At 33.4% G+C, this 14,669-nt stretch overlaps 1 protein-coding gene across 4 annotated transcripts; it reads left to right on the forward strand.

Annotated features, from left to right (window-relative positions):
- Positions 1 to 765: 765 nt before the first annotated feature.
- On the forward strand, positions 766 to 11,236 carry LOC130812604 (protein HIRA-like). 4 transcript variants are annotated; one of them, XM_057678128.1, is made up of 10 exons: positions 766 to 1,233; positions 1,760 to 2,035; positions 2,430 to 2,681; positions 2,800 to 3,197; positions 3,312 to 4,281; positions 8,309 to 8,519; positions 8,684 to 8,924; positions 9,574 to 9,696; positions 10,194 to 10,305; positions 10,388 to 11,236. In XM_057678128.1, exons 1-10 carry the CDS (start codon positions 1,126 to 1,128, stop codon positions 10,886 to 10,888), a joined length of 3,192 nt encoding a protein of 1,063 aa, XP_057534111.1. In that variant the 5' UTR covers positions 766 to 1,125; the 3' UTR covers positions 10,889 to 11,236. The 4 variants fall into 4 exon arrangements, with proteins under 4 accessions (XP_057534111.1, XP_057534113.1, XP_057534112.1 ...); XM_057678130.1 differs by having other exon boundaries at positions 766 to 1,162; XM_057678129.1 differs by having other exon boundaries at positions 783 to 1,233; positions 1,765 to 2,035.
- The last annotated feature ends 3,433 nt before the right edge of the window (positions 11,237 to 14,669 follow it).

The raw sequence follows: 14,669 nt of genomic DNA on the forward strand, positions 1-14,669 counted from the left end.
GACAAAAAATTGTTGATCTAGAATTTGATGTATAACTGAAAACATTGACAAAATTAAGAAAAAGGTCAAAACGATTGCATATAGATCAAAAGATGTCAAAACGATCGCATATAGATCAAAAGAGGTCAAATCTTTTTTAAATGAATTAATTGTGAATACAAAATTTAGAGTTTTTTGAATTACAACCTCAATACTCCATCCTATTCATCACAAGTGTCTTAATGCAAGGATTATTCACAACTTTTTATAATTTTTAATTATATGATAATTAAAGATATTAAGGATTGAATAAGTGCATTGGATAGAGTGCAAAAAACAAATGAGACACTTGTGGTGAATAGGAGGGAATATTTATTTTTTACGAATTACAGTCTTGAAAGTATCAAAGTATACGCCATTCAAGCTAAGTGATCGTTGAGCAGCCCATATGACCTTTAACCAGCCTAAATGATCGTTGAACGTTACTAATCACCTTTGACTTTTGTTGATCAATCTTAATCACCTTTGACTTTCCTAATTACTAATTGTACTCTTGTGTTTTAGCACTTTAACGTCGTTTTTGCCCAGTATAATAATATTTTTTCAAAAAACGAATGTCGCAATTATCCTTATAGAAAAATTATTTTGAAAATCTGATCGAAACAAGTAATTATATTTAATAATTATAGGGGTAATATATTGTTTAAAAATTACTTATAGAAGTATATGATTTCCTTATTGTGCTCATCTCTTTTTTTTTTTTTTTGGTCTTTCTTGTCAACATACTTATTTCCCAGATTGTTCACTTTAAGCACTTCATTTATTTTTTCAAGTTTACCTTTTTCCAATTTCCCTCTTCACCGCCCTGTAATTATCCCGTTCAACACTCCACCGTTATCGATACTAATTACAAGGAAAAGATAAATTATGAAAGGGGAAAAACAGTACTTCAGTTCTAAGCTGCTTCTCTTGAGCGGTTGAGCCAGACCCACTTAGGGTTTTGCATCTTCAATACATTTAGGGTTAGGGTTTTCCTGGGCCATTGTAAAGTGTTTTAAAATTCATTCTTCGAGTTAGAGGGTCTGAATTTAAAACCCAATTTATAATCTTTTAGGTTTTTGATATATAAGTGTTTAGTAAAAAAAGATGATTGCTGAAAAACCCAGTTGGATTAGACATGAAGGTATGCAGATTTTCTCCATTGATATTCAACCTGGTGGTCTTAGGTTTGCTACCGGTGGTGGGGACCACAAGGTGAACTCTAATTCTTTTTTTTTTAAATTGATTTGATGTTATTTTTTTAATTTTTTTTTGTACATTGCGTTATGGTGATGATTCCAGATTTTTTTGTGTGTTTATACACTTCATTTTTTTTCTTTTGGTTATAAGTTGTATTTCGAGTTGCGCAATGTAGTTGAGTAAAGTTTTTGAACTGGGCATCTGTGTAGTTGTGATCTCTAATTGTTATATGCAACAAAGGTAAACATTTTAATTTGGATCTCTGGTAAAATTGGGTAATTATTTGTTCATTGTTTAGAATATTGTTCCAAGAAAGTGAGATGTGAAAGATTGCTTCTTGAAATTGCATAATAGAACTGCAGTTGTGCAATCTATATTGATGTCTAACAAAAATTGCTTGGTAATTAATGAACAATGTTAAGATCATGAATATTACTTCTTGAAATTGCATACAAAATGACTTGGTAACAGTTGAATAGTGCAATTGATCTGCTTTTTGATTTGAATTTTGTGGAGTCGTTTTTGATATTGTGTTTTTCAGGTTAGGATATGGAATATGAAATCAGTTGCTAAAGATTTTGAAAAGGACGACCAAACACACCGGATTCTTGCAACACTACGTGATCACTTTGGGTCGGTTAACTGCGTCAGATGGGCCAAGCATGGCCGGCACATTGCATCAGGGTCTGATGATCAAGTAATTCTAATTCATGAAAGGAGACCTGGTTCAGGAACCTCGGAGTTTGGTAGTGGCGAGCCTCCAGATGTTGAAAATTGGAAGGTTGTCATGACTTTGAGGGGACACACTGCAGATGTGGTAATTATATGTACTTCGACATTGCAATATCATTTTTAGTTGCAGTATTCTAATGGCGAGGGCCTATTTCCATTCATTCTCTTATGCACATTAATTTGGCATCTGTTGAAAGTTGTTCAGCGTTTCTTTATTAGATTCTTATCATTCTTAATCGTCACGTGATGAGTATTTGAGGTATATGAATGTGTACATATCATGGTGAAGCTTCATGATTGTGGAGTGCTTAAATTTTGCTGTTGATGTGTGTTGTATACCACTTTGCTTGAATTGCTTCCAATCATTTAATGCTGTTTTATTTTTATGTTGAATTGTATTCCTATGTTTGTTATATGAAGCGTAAATACATATTACACTAGTCTGTTTAACGTGGGTGTTTTTTTTATGCATGAAGTAGGTGGATCTTAATTGGTCTCCAGATGACTCAATGTTAGCTAGTGGAAGTCTTGACAACACCATCCACATATGGAATATGAGTAATGGCATATGCACTGCTGTTCTCAGAGGTCATTCTAGCTTGGTTAAAGGTGTTACTTGGGATCCCATCGGCACCTTTATAGCTAGCCAATCTGATGATAAGACTGTTATTATTTGGAAAACCACTGATTGGAGTCTTGCCCATAGGACAGAAGGCCATTGGGCCAAATCTGTATGATATCTAACCACGATCCAAATTTTCCTATTCTAGATATTTTTTTATAATGTATATCATTCTTCTGTTATTATGTCATGTCTTGATGTGTGATAAATCATATCTTTTATTACAGCTTGGATCAACATTTTTTAGGCGGCTTGGGTGGTCTCCTTGTGGCCATTTCATAACTACTACACATGGTTTCCAAAAGCCTAGACATTCGGCACCTGTGTTGGAAAGAGGTGATTGGACTGCTACTTTTGACTTCTTGGGACATAATGCTCCTATTACAGTTGTGAAGTTCAACCATTCGATGTTCAAAAGAAGTTTCTCCAGTTCTCAAGATGTTAAAGCTTCGTCTACTGGATGGGCTAATGGGTCTTCAAAGTCCCGAGGAAAAGAATTACAGCCATATAATGTTATTGCTATTGGTAGTCAGGATCGTACTATAACTGTATGGACTACTGCAAGTGCACGTCCACTCTTTGTGGCAAAGCATTTCTTCACTCAAAGTGTTGTTGATTTATCTTGGTAATGTCTTGTGTACTCCTAATCTTTGGTAAAAAAAGAGAACTGTGAATGTCTTCTCTTTTTTTTGCTATTGGCCTATCTCTGTCTCACATAGCTTCTTCCTGCTGGAAACAGGAGTCCTGATGGATATTCACTTTTTGCTTGTTCCTTGGACGGCTCGGTGTCCACCTTTCACTTTGAAGTGAAAGAAATTGGTCAGAAGCTAACTGATGATGAACTGGATGAGCTAAAGAGAAATCGTTATGGTGATGTTAGGGGTCGGCAGACTAACTTAGCAGAAAGCCCTGCACAACTATTGCTTGAAGCAGCTGCAGCAAAGCAAAATACGAGCAAAAAAGTAGTTGACTTGCAGAAACAGCAGGTTGCTTTAAAACCTTCATCTGATTTGGGAATTATGTCAAAGGTGTCTGATTCACATCTTGACAACGCAAAAAAAAATGGAGTAAGCTCTGATGGTTTGAACAAGTTGTCAGCTTCTGGTCGCGTTACTTGTCCTGTGAAGCAGAAAGAGTACAGGCGCCCTGATGGTAGAAAAAGGATTATCCCTGAACCAGTGGGTGTGCCTCCTCAGCAAGAAAATATAACTTCTTTGTCCCACTCTCAAGCACTTAATTTACCTCTAGTATCTTCTGATGTCAATAAGGATGATAATGTTGCTAAAGCCAGGAGAACTTCTGATGTGAAGGAACGTAGTGTGCTCACTGCTAAGGCTTGTTTCAGTGATAGTTTGGTCATTGAAAGAGTTCCAGCTGCTTCAGGCAGAGATGTTGGCGTTCTTGTTGAATCTATTGGAAGTGCAAAGGCGTCAAGTTCTTTAGCATCTTGTAATGCTACACTTGCAATATGTGTGGTAGATAGGAAGGAAGGTTCAGATGCAATGCCAATTAAATTGGAAGCTAGCCCTAGAGAGCATACTATAAGTGACATTGTTGGCGTGAGTAACATGTCATCGGTGAAGGAAACAGAAATTATTTGCAGCAGAGGATCCCAAACTTTGTGGTCTGACCGAATTTCTGGAAAGGTCTCAGTGTTGGCTGGAAATGCGAACTTCTGGGCGGTGGGATTTGAAGATGGCTGCCTACAGGTAAGCAAACTCTCCATTTTCATCTTCAGCTGACTTTTAATTTTGGTATCAAAACATATTGAGGCCTTTTGTTCACTCTTACCATTGCTAAGTTGAGGTAAATGTATTGTCAAACATTTGAACCAAAATTGCAAAAGCTGATTTTCTTTGCTTATTAAAAATTTGAATTTGACGATGTTATGAAACCCCAATAATGTTTAATCGTCATAAGTCAAAAGTTTTGGCACGAAGTTGAAGTGAGATAGTGTACTTGGAATGATGTTGTGGCATGTAGGATCATAGTAGAGGTGTTGTAACGTTAGATACAATAAAGCTTCCCTCCCAGTGCCTGTTTCAAGTACCTTGTCACAATTTGTCATAAGAAAAGAGATATTTGGATGAAGTTGAACATAGAGTTAAGTATGGGTGACCAGTAATGTTTTGTGCCTTAAATTGTTGGCTTTATGAAGAGATTGTTGTGAGATGTAGTTGAGATGCATATGTTGAAATAGATGATAAACATACTCTTGAGGATTCAGTTTGAATCAAAAACAAAAGTAAAGCCTTTAGACTCGTATATATTGATGATAAATAATAGAAAATCGTCTATGTTAGTTGGATCATGTGCAAAAAAGGAAATTTGACTGTATAAGAGTACAAAGTTGGAACTTTGAAGAGCCTAGGAAAAGCACACTCGCTAAATATGACATAGATAACAAGAGTCCGGTATGACATGGATAATTGCGATTTACAATCACATTGAAATGAATGAAAATGGTATATGTAGATGCATGATTTTGTTGGTTGTTGATTAATGCTATTTTTTTTTTTTAAAAAAATTTTAATTTTTTTATTTTTTCATGGTGAATCAGTATTTGTTAACATTGGCTTCCTCACTTATTTGTTTTGGTTTATGAAGTTGACGACATACATTTGGATTAAGGTTTTGATATTATTGTTGTATTATTAGTCAAACTTGGATTAAGATTGAGGAGTGGGTAAAGGTGGCCACATGTTGGTTGAATAATCAGCCCGATTTTGTTGGGACACTTGGTATAGTAAATAAGACAATTTATTTGTGTACACACAATAATGTTTTTCAAGGGCACTAATAATGTCAGAAGACCAATGCTTTAACTCACTCTCTTTAGGACGCTTAAAATACGCAAACTTTAGCTACAACTTAAACTCACACCTGAGCTTCTCTCACGTACAAATGGCCGACATTGCGTGACAGTTTGCTATAAAACAACAATATCAGATCCTTAATTCCAAAAGATTAGAGTCGGCTACATGAACCAATATATCAGTTTCACAGGTCGTCCACATTGATTCTACTTTATTCATTTCGATTTTCTACCATCTCAATTTGTAAGTCTAGTTCATTGATATCCCTTTCTACCCTTGTCCTCCAAGTAATCTTTGGTCTTTCTTGCGTTTTTTTAAGTCTCTTAAGCTCTAACTTTCTATTGTTCTTACCGGTTTGCTAATACCCCATCTTTATACATGCCTAAATCGTGTTATACAATTCTTTTTCATTTTTTCCTCAATATTTACAAGCCCTAAACCCTTTTTTATATCTTCGTTTTGAATTATATCCCTTAAGGTATGCCCACTTATCTATTGAAGCATTTGCATTCTGCAACTTCCGTCTTTCTACTATGTTTCTTTCTAAAAGTCCAACATACTGATCCATATAGTAGTGCCATTTCGTTCGATAAAATTTTCCCATTAACTTTAAGGGTACACCTCGACACCTGATTACATAATATTTTAGTAGTCGTTCTCCATTTTTGTCACCCACATTTATGTTTATGGTTTTACACCTTGTTGGATGTCCCCAACACTTAAATTATGGACTTGAGGTAGTTTAAGCATTCACTTAAGGTGATTTCTTTCTCTTTTAACTTTAAAGTGCCCCTCGTTATCTTGTTTCTGCTAAAATTACCTTCCATATTTTTTGTCTTACTTCGACTTAATTTGAAAGCTCGTGACTTCAACTCTTGTCTCCATCGTTCTTACTTAGCAATTACCCCACCCTGGTCTCATATACCATATACCATGGCATCACTAAACAATATGCATCAAGGCATGTCTACCTGTATCAATCGAATTATCTTTTCTAGGACCGCTGCAAAAAAAAGGGGGCATAGGGCTGAGCCTTTGTGAAGGCCAATTGTGATTGTACAATCCTCAGTTCCCTTCCCCCCACATGTCCTTAACATTCGTTATTACTTTTTTATACATATCTTGCACTATATTAATATATTTCTTGGGAATGCCCTTCTTTGCTATTGCCCATGACAATTTGCTATACACAAGAGTGGACCACCCCATACTCGAGTTTGAACATCACAATTTGTGAAAATTTGAGATCCTAAAAGGTGATATCATGTGGGATTTTCAAACTTTAGCAATAACAGCCTTTAAGACCATAAATACATAAACAAATTCTAGCTACATCACATAAATTACATATGAGACATTTCAATTTATAGAAGTGCAAGGTTCTTTTAGAATGGTGAATCAACAAGTAGGTGTTTCCAATTGAAGAGTTTTAATTTGGAGCTAATATTTAATTCTCATACCACTGAAACTCCCATTTTTTTAGGGAAAGCAAGCTAAATAGTGAACTATTTATGCTAGAGATTTAGCACTATAGTTTCCATTTGACATGAGACGTCAACATGTATCACAAGGGCAAGGAGAAGAAGGCAAATAATGTTAAATAAGTGGTACGGAACAAGAGTTCTTAAAAGTTGAGCGTACCATCCTTAGGATAAGATGCTACAATCACTAACTTTAAGGGTAATATTGTCAGGTGATAGGTAGAGATTTTCTAAGAGTTTATTTTCCACACACAAATTGTCCAACCGATATGATATAGTGTGATATGGTTCTGACTTCCAAAAAAATGTCTATTCTGATTACATCCCTATTTTTAAGATCAAATGGTTGAACCTAAACTCTTAGCTTGATATTCGAAGAAAGTTGTTTCTGTTGAGTATTATGTGCCGATGAGTTTTACCATTGAAAACTATGATCTAAATGAATTTCCGACCCCATTTAGATAAAAAGGCATCATTGACCTGATTGTCCTTTAATCTCAACCTTCTTTATTCTTTAGACCAAAAAATTTGTTTCATGCAATAGGGATCACTTATATATCCTTTAAACCGTTCCAAAAGAAAATTCTGTTAATATGTCAAGATCTTTGGCTATTTTTGGAGGAAGTTTTGTTCATTCCATGATCTTTGAAGGTTTAGCTTCCATATGGTTTGTATAAATTCTACGTACTTTATAAAGGAACATATTGAGCCGATAATTAAGTTTCTTGTCCGCCTGTTAAATTAGGCTTAAAAAATATGTTGGTTTTTACATATAGTTTAAGGAAAAATAAATACCTAGGTAAATGAACCTTCTACTTATTTGAGAAAGATATGCAGGATAATTTTTCTACTTATTTGAGAAAGATAAGCAGTATGATATCTCTGTATAATCTAGAAAAAATGTTTGTTTATAAAGGTAATGATTATGAGCTAAATTTTTTTCATTAGTTGGTTATTACTTAGGGGTATTCCAAGATTAGACTCTATTAGCTTACTGAATTCACAATAAGATGTGAATTGATCACTTGTTAATTTGTCATAAACAAGCCCACAGAAATCTTCAACTAAGAACTGAAAATGCCATGGTCAAGTATTTTCAAACTAGCCAAAAGTTAGTGGTCTTGAAGTACTCTACCCTATATCCTTGTTGATGGTCGTTCTTCCTACAGATTTGGTATTTCTCTAATCTTAGTGACCCCTTATTACCATTGTTGTTTCTCTCAAACTTTATTAGATTTGCTATTAATTTTATTTCGCATCAATTCCATCACTGCATATTTTTTCATTTGAAATTTGTTATATATAATTGGTTTTGTACCTTCAATTAACTTTTAAAGTGATCTGAATCTCAAGTAAATGTTGCTTAACTTTCATATTTGAATTGAGAGTGACAACCTAATCTTAGTTGTGGGGTTATCTGATCATTTTTGTTGGAAAAGGTGTACACAAAATGTGGAAGGCGTGCGATGCCTGCCATGATGATGGGTTCTGCTGCAATGTTCATAGACTGTGATGAATCTTGGAGATTGTTGCTTGTTACAAAGAAGGGGTCTTTATATTTATGGGACTTATTCAACCGAACCTGTCTCCTTCAAGATACTTTGGAATCTTTGATTACTGCAGATCCAAATGCTTCTTCCAAGGATACAGGTAAGTACATGATTTCTAATCTGTCTTTTTTGCTTTATGAGGGAGGATGAACATTTAGCCTCAGTTGGAAAACTTACTGAAATTATTTTGTTTTTCGAGAACTTTGGTTGTCTATATTTTGACAAAGTTATGGAAGACCCTGACATTTTGCATGATTTTTGCAGCTACTATCAAAATAATTTCAGCAAAGCTTTCAAAATCTGGTGCACCTCTTGTTGTGTTAGCCACTCGCCATGCTTTTCTCTTTGATATGAGCTTGAAGTGCTGGCTTCGTGTAGCGGATGATTGTTTCCCTGCATCAAACTTTGCAAGCTCTTGGAATTTGGGGTCCTCTCAGAGTGGTGAGCTTGCAACACTGCAAATAGATGTTAGAAAATTCTTGGCGAGAAAACCTGGCTGGAGTAGGTGAGTTAAATCTAGTTTACTAAACCTACTTTTTATTGTTAGTTTTACTGGTTATCTGGCATAGAAAAATTTGTTGCAGCCAGCCGCCAGGAATACATGTTTCTCAACTCCCCCTCCTTTAACTATTGTCAGTGTACAAATTATGCCTTTTCTAGTAGGTTAAGAAATATCAATAGTTGGGGGAAGTAGAAAGAAAGCCTGTGCAAGGGTGTGGGAAGTTGGAAACAAATATAAGATATATCTTTTAGCTCCTGGAAGATTATGTCGAACTGTATGCGTATAGGGCATTACAAGATAGCAGTTGCCATTTGTTTCACAAAAGTGAATATATGATTACCACTACACTAGGAGCCACCATAAACATAACATATCCCATAAATTTCAATGAAATGTCTATTGAGATGTTAAATGATGGGTCTAGGCCCTAGGGTGTTGATGTGAACGTATTAGACTGGCAATGGCAGATAGTAGTATTTTTTCCTGCTTGTATGTGAATAAGATTTTCTTTGGTGAAACCCTTTGGCCTCAAATAAATATATATGGAGTAGTAGGTTTCCATTCAACTGTGTTGGTCTAAGACAAACCTGCATAAAAATCTATCTTTTGCTGCTTTAAGTAATGATCTGTGTAATATTTGCTGCATGTTTAGGGTGGCTGATGATGGCATGCAAACTCGTTCGCACTTAGAGGCTCAGCTAGCCTCAGCTTTGGCTTTGAAATCTCCGTTCGAATACCGCCAGTGTCTTATGTCATATGTTCGTTACCTTGCAAGGTTTGTTGAATTTTACCTTTTGATTTCTTATTGATGCAAGTAGATGTTTCAGTTATTAGTTTTCTGTTTACTCTCCCTTTTCTTTGTTTCTGGTGGATGAATTGTCAATTTCTCATGTCCCTTCACTCTAGATAAATGCTAGTTATTCTTTACAGTCTCAGTCTGCTAGCTTACATTACAGAAATGGGTCAGTAAGTGTATATTTGGGCTGATTTATTGTGTTTCTTAGCCTCCTATCCTGACTTTTTAATGCCTTGTAATAGGCTTCTGTTACGTACTTAATTTAATGCATTACTAAATCTGCTACCTGTATTCAATTAAGGGTTCCCCCTTTCTTGGATAAAAAAAAAAAAAGAAAATCTTGGCATCCAGAGAATAATTGGGTGCTAAGCAGGGAGGGATTTCTCATCATGCGGAAATGTATCTTTTTCATCAGAATTTTCTCTTTACCTTCACATGAAGTTATACACACTGATATCCCACTGTTGTGTTTACAGAGAAGCTGATGAGTCTCGTTTACGTGAAGTCTGTGAAAGTTTCCTTGGTCCTCCTACTGGGATGGGTACTGCATCATTAGACCTAAATATGGCATGGGATCCCTGTGTTCTTGTAAGGCGCTCGACTTTTCTTATCACGTTTGATTTTATTGTTGAGAATTGAGATGATTCATTGATGGATGAGTTTCTTACAGGGATTGAAGAAACACAAACTTTTGAGAGAAGACATCCTTCCCGCACTGGCATCGAACCGGAAAGTACAGAGGCTTTTAAATGAATTCATGGATCTTCTTTCTGAATATGGAAGTACAGAAAATAATATTGAACAAAACAACTCAATTATACCAATGACTTCAAGACGGGCTACTGACCGAGTAGCAGTGTTGCCATCATTGAACGATCATATGCAACTGGATACTCCTGTCGTAGAGCAAATAGCTAGAAAACCAGAACAAACGGAAGCTGCACAGTCGTTTGGGAATCATCAAATGGATAGTGTTCATAAAAATCAAATAAACGAGATTTCACCAGCAGATGATCAAGTGACCGCTTTCTCGGGAAAGGATGATACGATTCTAGAAATGGTAAAAGGTCAGGTCAACCCGTTACCGTCTTCTGCCGAGCCAATGAATATAGACATGCCGAAGGTAGAAAAGGTGGTAGTGGCTCTTCCTGCCAAGGAAAACAGCACATAGCTTTGCTTCATCACAGTAGTTTTGATCTTCAAGAGATATGTATTTTTCGAGATTAAGACACATGAATGTTTCCAACCCTGTCGTGTTAGCGAAAGAGGAAGCAGCTTAATTGTATATAGAGATGGATGAACCCAATGCTATGAGTCTTGTATTGATGATTGTTGCGACACCGAAATTGATTTCTTTCCCTAGATATCGAAAACAGTTTTTAGCTAAAGTGGTCACTCATTAGGTGTATATTCTGAAACCGGAAGCCGGTATGTTCAGCCATTAGCAATTAGCAATTAGCAATAGATTTTGATTTTGTTATGGTCGCTTTGTTAATTATTGTGAAGTTCATTTATCTCATTTGCTCATGGTTTCTTTTATACCACCGCATTAAATTAAACATCAAATATAAGTTATTAAAGTTAACAAAGAAGTTTTCACTTGTTATTTTGTGGTGTTTCATTTATTAGTTTCCTAAAGAATCTTTCTATTTGTCACAAATTTAGAATAAAAATAAACTTGTGCGTGCTCATTTTGATATTTTAATGATGTATATGATCTCTATATATCTTTTACTAATTTTATTTTAATAATTTTGTATTCTTTATGATCCCTATAAGTTTTCTTTAAACTTTATAAAAATATTTTTTATTAGTTGTGGTCTTTATATTTTTTTCACTAACTTTTTTTTAATATTTTTTTTAATATTTATGGTCTTTATTTTTTTTATCAACTTTATTATTCAATAAAATAATATATCTACTATTTAAAATATTCTATTTTTCTTAATTCTCGTTTCTTAATTCTCGTTCATATTTGTTGTGGTAATTGTATTAAGAAACTGAGGGAGTATCACGTGTTGCCAATTAGGAGCACTCCCTATTCCTACGAAGAGCACTTTTTTCTATTTTATTTTATACTTTGATTTATAATTGTAATCTTTAAAAAGATTATGCTGTATATCATTACTTGATGGTTTTGTAATTTTTTTTTAATAATTTTGTTACTAGCTGATTTTGAGGGTTGAATTTAAAATGTCTTTACATTTTATGTTTCTTTCCGGGTAATAAACTGAAAAATAAGCTTTTTTTTAAACAAAATAATCCCAAAAATAAGTTTTAGAAAATTTTAATTCTCATAAGCGTATTTGTGTTCGAGCTTAAGGTTAGAGAAAAAAATTACTTTGTTTGCTGTTAGTAACAACGAACAAAAAGAGACAATCTCATAACGTTAAAAGGGACAAAAAACAATAAATAGTTTGTTTGTTGTTACTAACAGCGGACAAACTTTGTTTTCAATTTTTTTATCCCTTCAAACGTTATGATATTGTCCCTCTTTGTTCGCTGTTACTTGTTCATTGTCACTAAAAGTGAACAAACCTTAACCTTTGACTCGGACAAGACGCTTATTTTGAGAATTATAATTTTGCGAAACTTATTTTAGGGATCTTTTTGTTTCAAAAAGCTTATTTTTTTAGTTTATTTCTCTTTCCGGCAAGTTTATATGGAGGATGTTCTTGGATTGTTTTTTATTCTTACAATTCACATCAATTGTCCCATTTAATTTTTCAATAATATTTATTGATCGCTCTTAATTTGTGTCTTATTCTTAATTTAGACATCAAAATATAGTCAAGTGGGATTTTGTTTGATTCGTGTCAATGTAAATTCTATTAATATTAAATTTTTATAATTTTTAGTTATGCATATTAGAGATATTTAGGATTGAATTAGTGCATTAGATAGTGTGCTAAAATAAAGGGGACCATAGATATGAATTGGAGAGAGTATTTATTAACAATTTGTGCTTTAATTGACTATGATTTCCAAGTTCGCCATTCTACCATCTACTTATTTGTTTTTATTTTCTAACGCTTTCTTTTCCACAAAAAATACCATAAAAAGTTTTTGGTGCAAATTTATAGGGGCAGAAGAAGTTAAAATCCATGTTTATCTCTTTGTTAAGGTACAAAGGCGAAAAGAAAAATATAAAAGCTAATTATTATTATTGGAAGTCTCTTATGTTCGTTCTATAAGTTGTACATGTAAATTTAAATGAAAAGAAAGAATGAAAGATAAAGGATTAATTAAAAAAAAAAGTTTAAAAAATGCACAAGTTAAATAATGAACAATTGTGTTTAACAAGTATATACATTAAGTAGGGTAACTGTTCATCTATATTCAACTGTCTCACCAAACTTGAACAATCTGCTTACCAACACTAAATGCTAAGATAAATCATATTTATTATGATAAAATTGGTAAATATTGTGTATTATTTGATACAATCAATTGCTTGCTTTGTCTACAAGAATGAGGAGATATTTACACAAACTTTATGACTTAACCCCTAAGCCTAGTATGATAAGTACATGATTAAATATCTCCCCCACAGTCTAGTGGGCACTTTACAAATATTTTTTTGTCGCTATCTTTATGGTGAATAGTTCTTATCGCTAATATTGTTTGCAATTTTAAATACAAATTCAAATTTTTGGGTAATTTTTTTTTGTCGCCAGAGTTGTAATTAAATTAGAACGAGTAATAATTATTTATGGTTAATATAATATTAGTATTATTATAGAGAACTAACAAATATTTGTATTATTCACCATAATTGTTGCTTTTAGTTTTCCTCGTTTAACATTATTATTCATTTTGTTCAGTTATTTCATTTTTGTTTTGCACACTGATTAACAGTTTTTGTGCTTCCTTATTATTTTCCTTTTTTCCAAAAATATAACGAAATAAAAGGGGTACCTCATAAAAATATAGAATTAATGTTGAGGCTTCATTTATCCATTGTAAGGCTTCATTATTCATCAATTAGGATTTAATTATTTTGAATGGTTTATTAACATGGTAAAATATAAAACTAATTCACCGATAAAAATATAGAATCAATGTGGAAACTTTATTTATCAATTTAATTAGTTTAAACGAACTTAACTTCCAAATATAAATGTGCTCAATATCTTTTTTTTTAAATGATTACTTTAGCTTCTTATAAATAAATAAAGGAAATTTAATCAAAAATTTTTCTGAATATTTCCCATTAGCTTAAAATAAACCTCTCTATTAAATAGCTTATAACATACCCAACTAACATAGTAATAGCGTCAAGGAACTAACTCAATCAAAAGCTCAAGCAAGTGATTGAGGTCCTAGAATATATGTGATGTACTCTAACACGTCCCCTCACACAAAAGCCCTTACTGCCCGTTTGGTACATGGTATTAGAGGGCGGTAATGGTAATAAAATTAAGTAATAAAAAATTTGGTTGTTTGGATGCCTTCAATGGAAATGGATGGTAATAAAATAAGGTAATGAAATTACCAAAAAGGGCCATTTTTATTACCATCAAACAACCTGGTATTAGGCTGTAATGGTAATGAAGTATTACTGTGGTAATAAAATAAGACAATGTTATTTCGAGCTGAAGAAAAAAAAAATGAAGAAAAAAAAAGGTAATGTATGTAATTATCCAAAAAAATATTATTATTAAAAAAAGAATCATTATATAGAATAATTTAGTTATAATAATGCTTTTAGATACAAATATACAATAATGAAACTAAGAGTCATTACCGTTTTTTATTACTAATAACCAAATACAATCAATGGAATATTATCTTCCATTACCATTCTTTAGTCATGCACACCAAACAAAAGAATCTTCATTACCAATTCTCATATCCATTCCTTCATTACTATTGTCATTACAACATTTCATTCCCATTACTTCATTACCATCAACCAAACGGGCCGTTAGAGCTATAAGTGTGGATGCAAC

This window comes from Amaranthus tricolor, chromosome 5 (genome assembly GCF_026212465.1).
Source record: "Amaranthus tricolor cultivar Red isolate AtriRed21 chromosome 5, ASM2621246v1, whole genome shotgun sequence".
In the NCBI taxonomy this organism is placed as follows: domain Eukaryota; kingdom Viridiplantae; phylum Streptophyta; class Magnoliopsida; order Caryophyllales; family Amaranthaceae; genus Amaranthus; species Amaranthus tricolor.

Coding starts and splice junctions, on each gene's coding strand:
- LOC130812604 (XM_057678128.1), top strand. CDS start 1,126: ATGATTGCTGAAAAACCCAGTTGGATTAGACATGAAGGTATGCAGATT. Junction 8,520..8,683: donor TGCTTCTTCCAAGGATACAG/GTAAGTACATGA, acceptor TGATTTTTGCAG/CTACTATCAAAATAATTTCA. Junction 9,697..10,193: donor TATGTTCGTTACCTTGCAAG/GTTTGTTGAATT, acceptor TTGTGTTTACAG/AGAAGCTGATGAGTCTCGTT.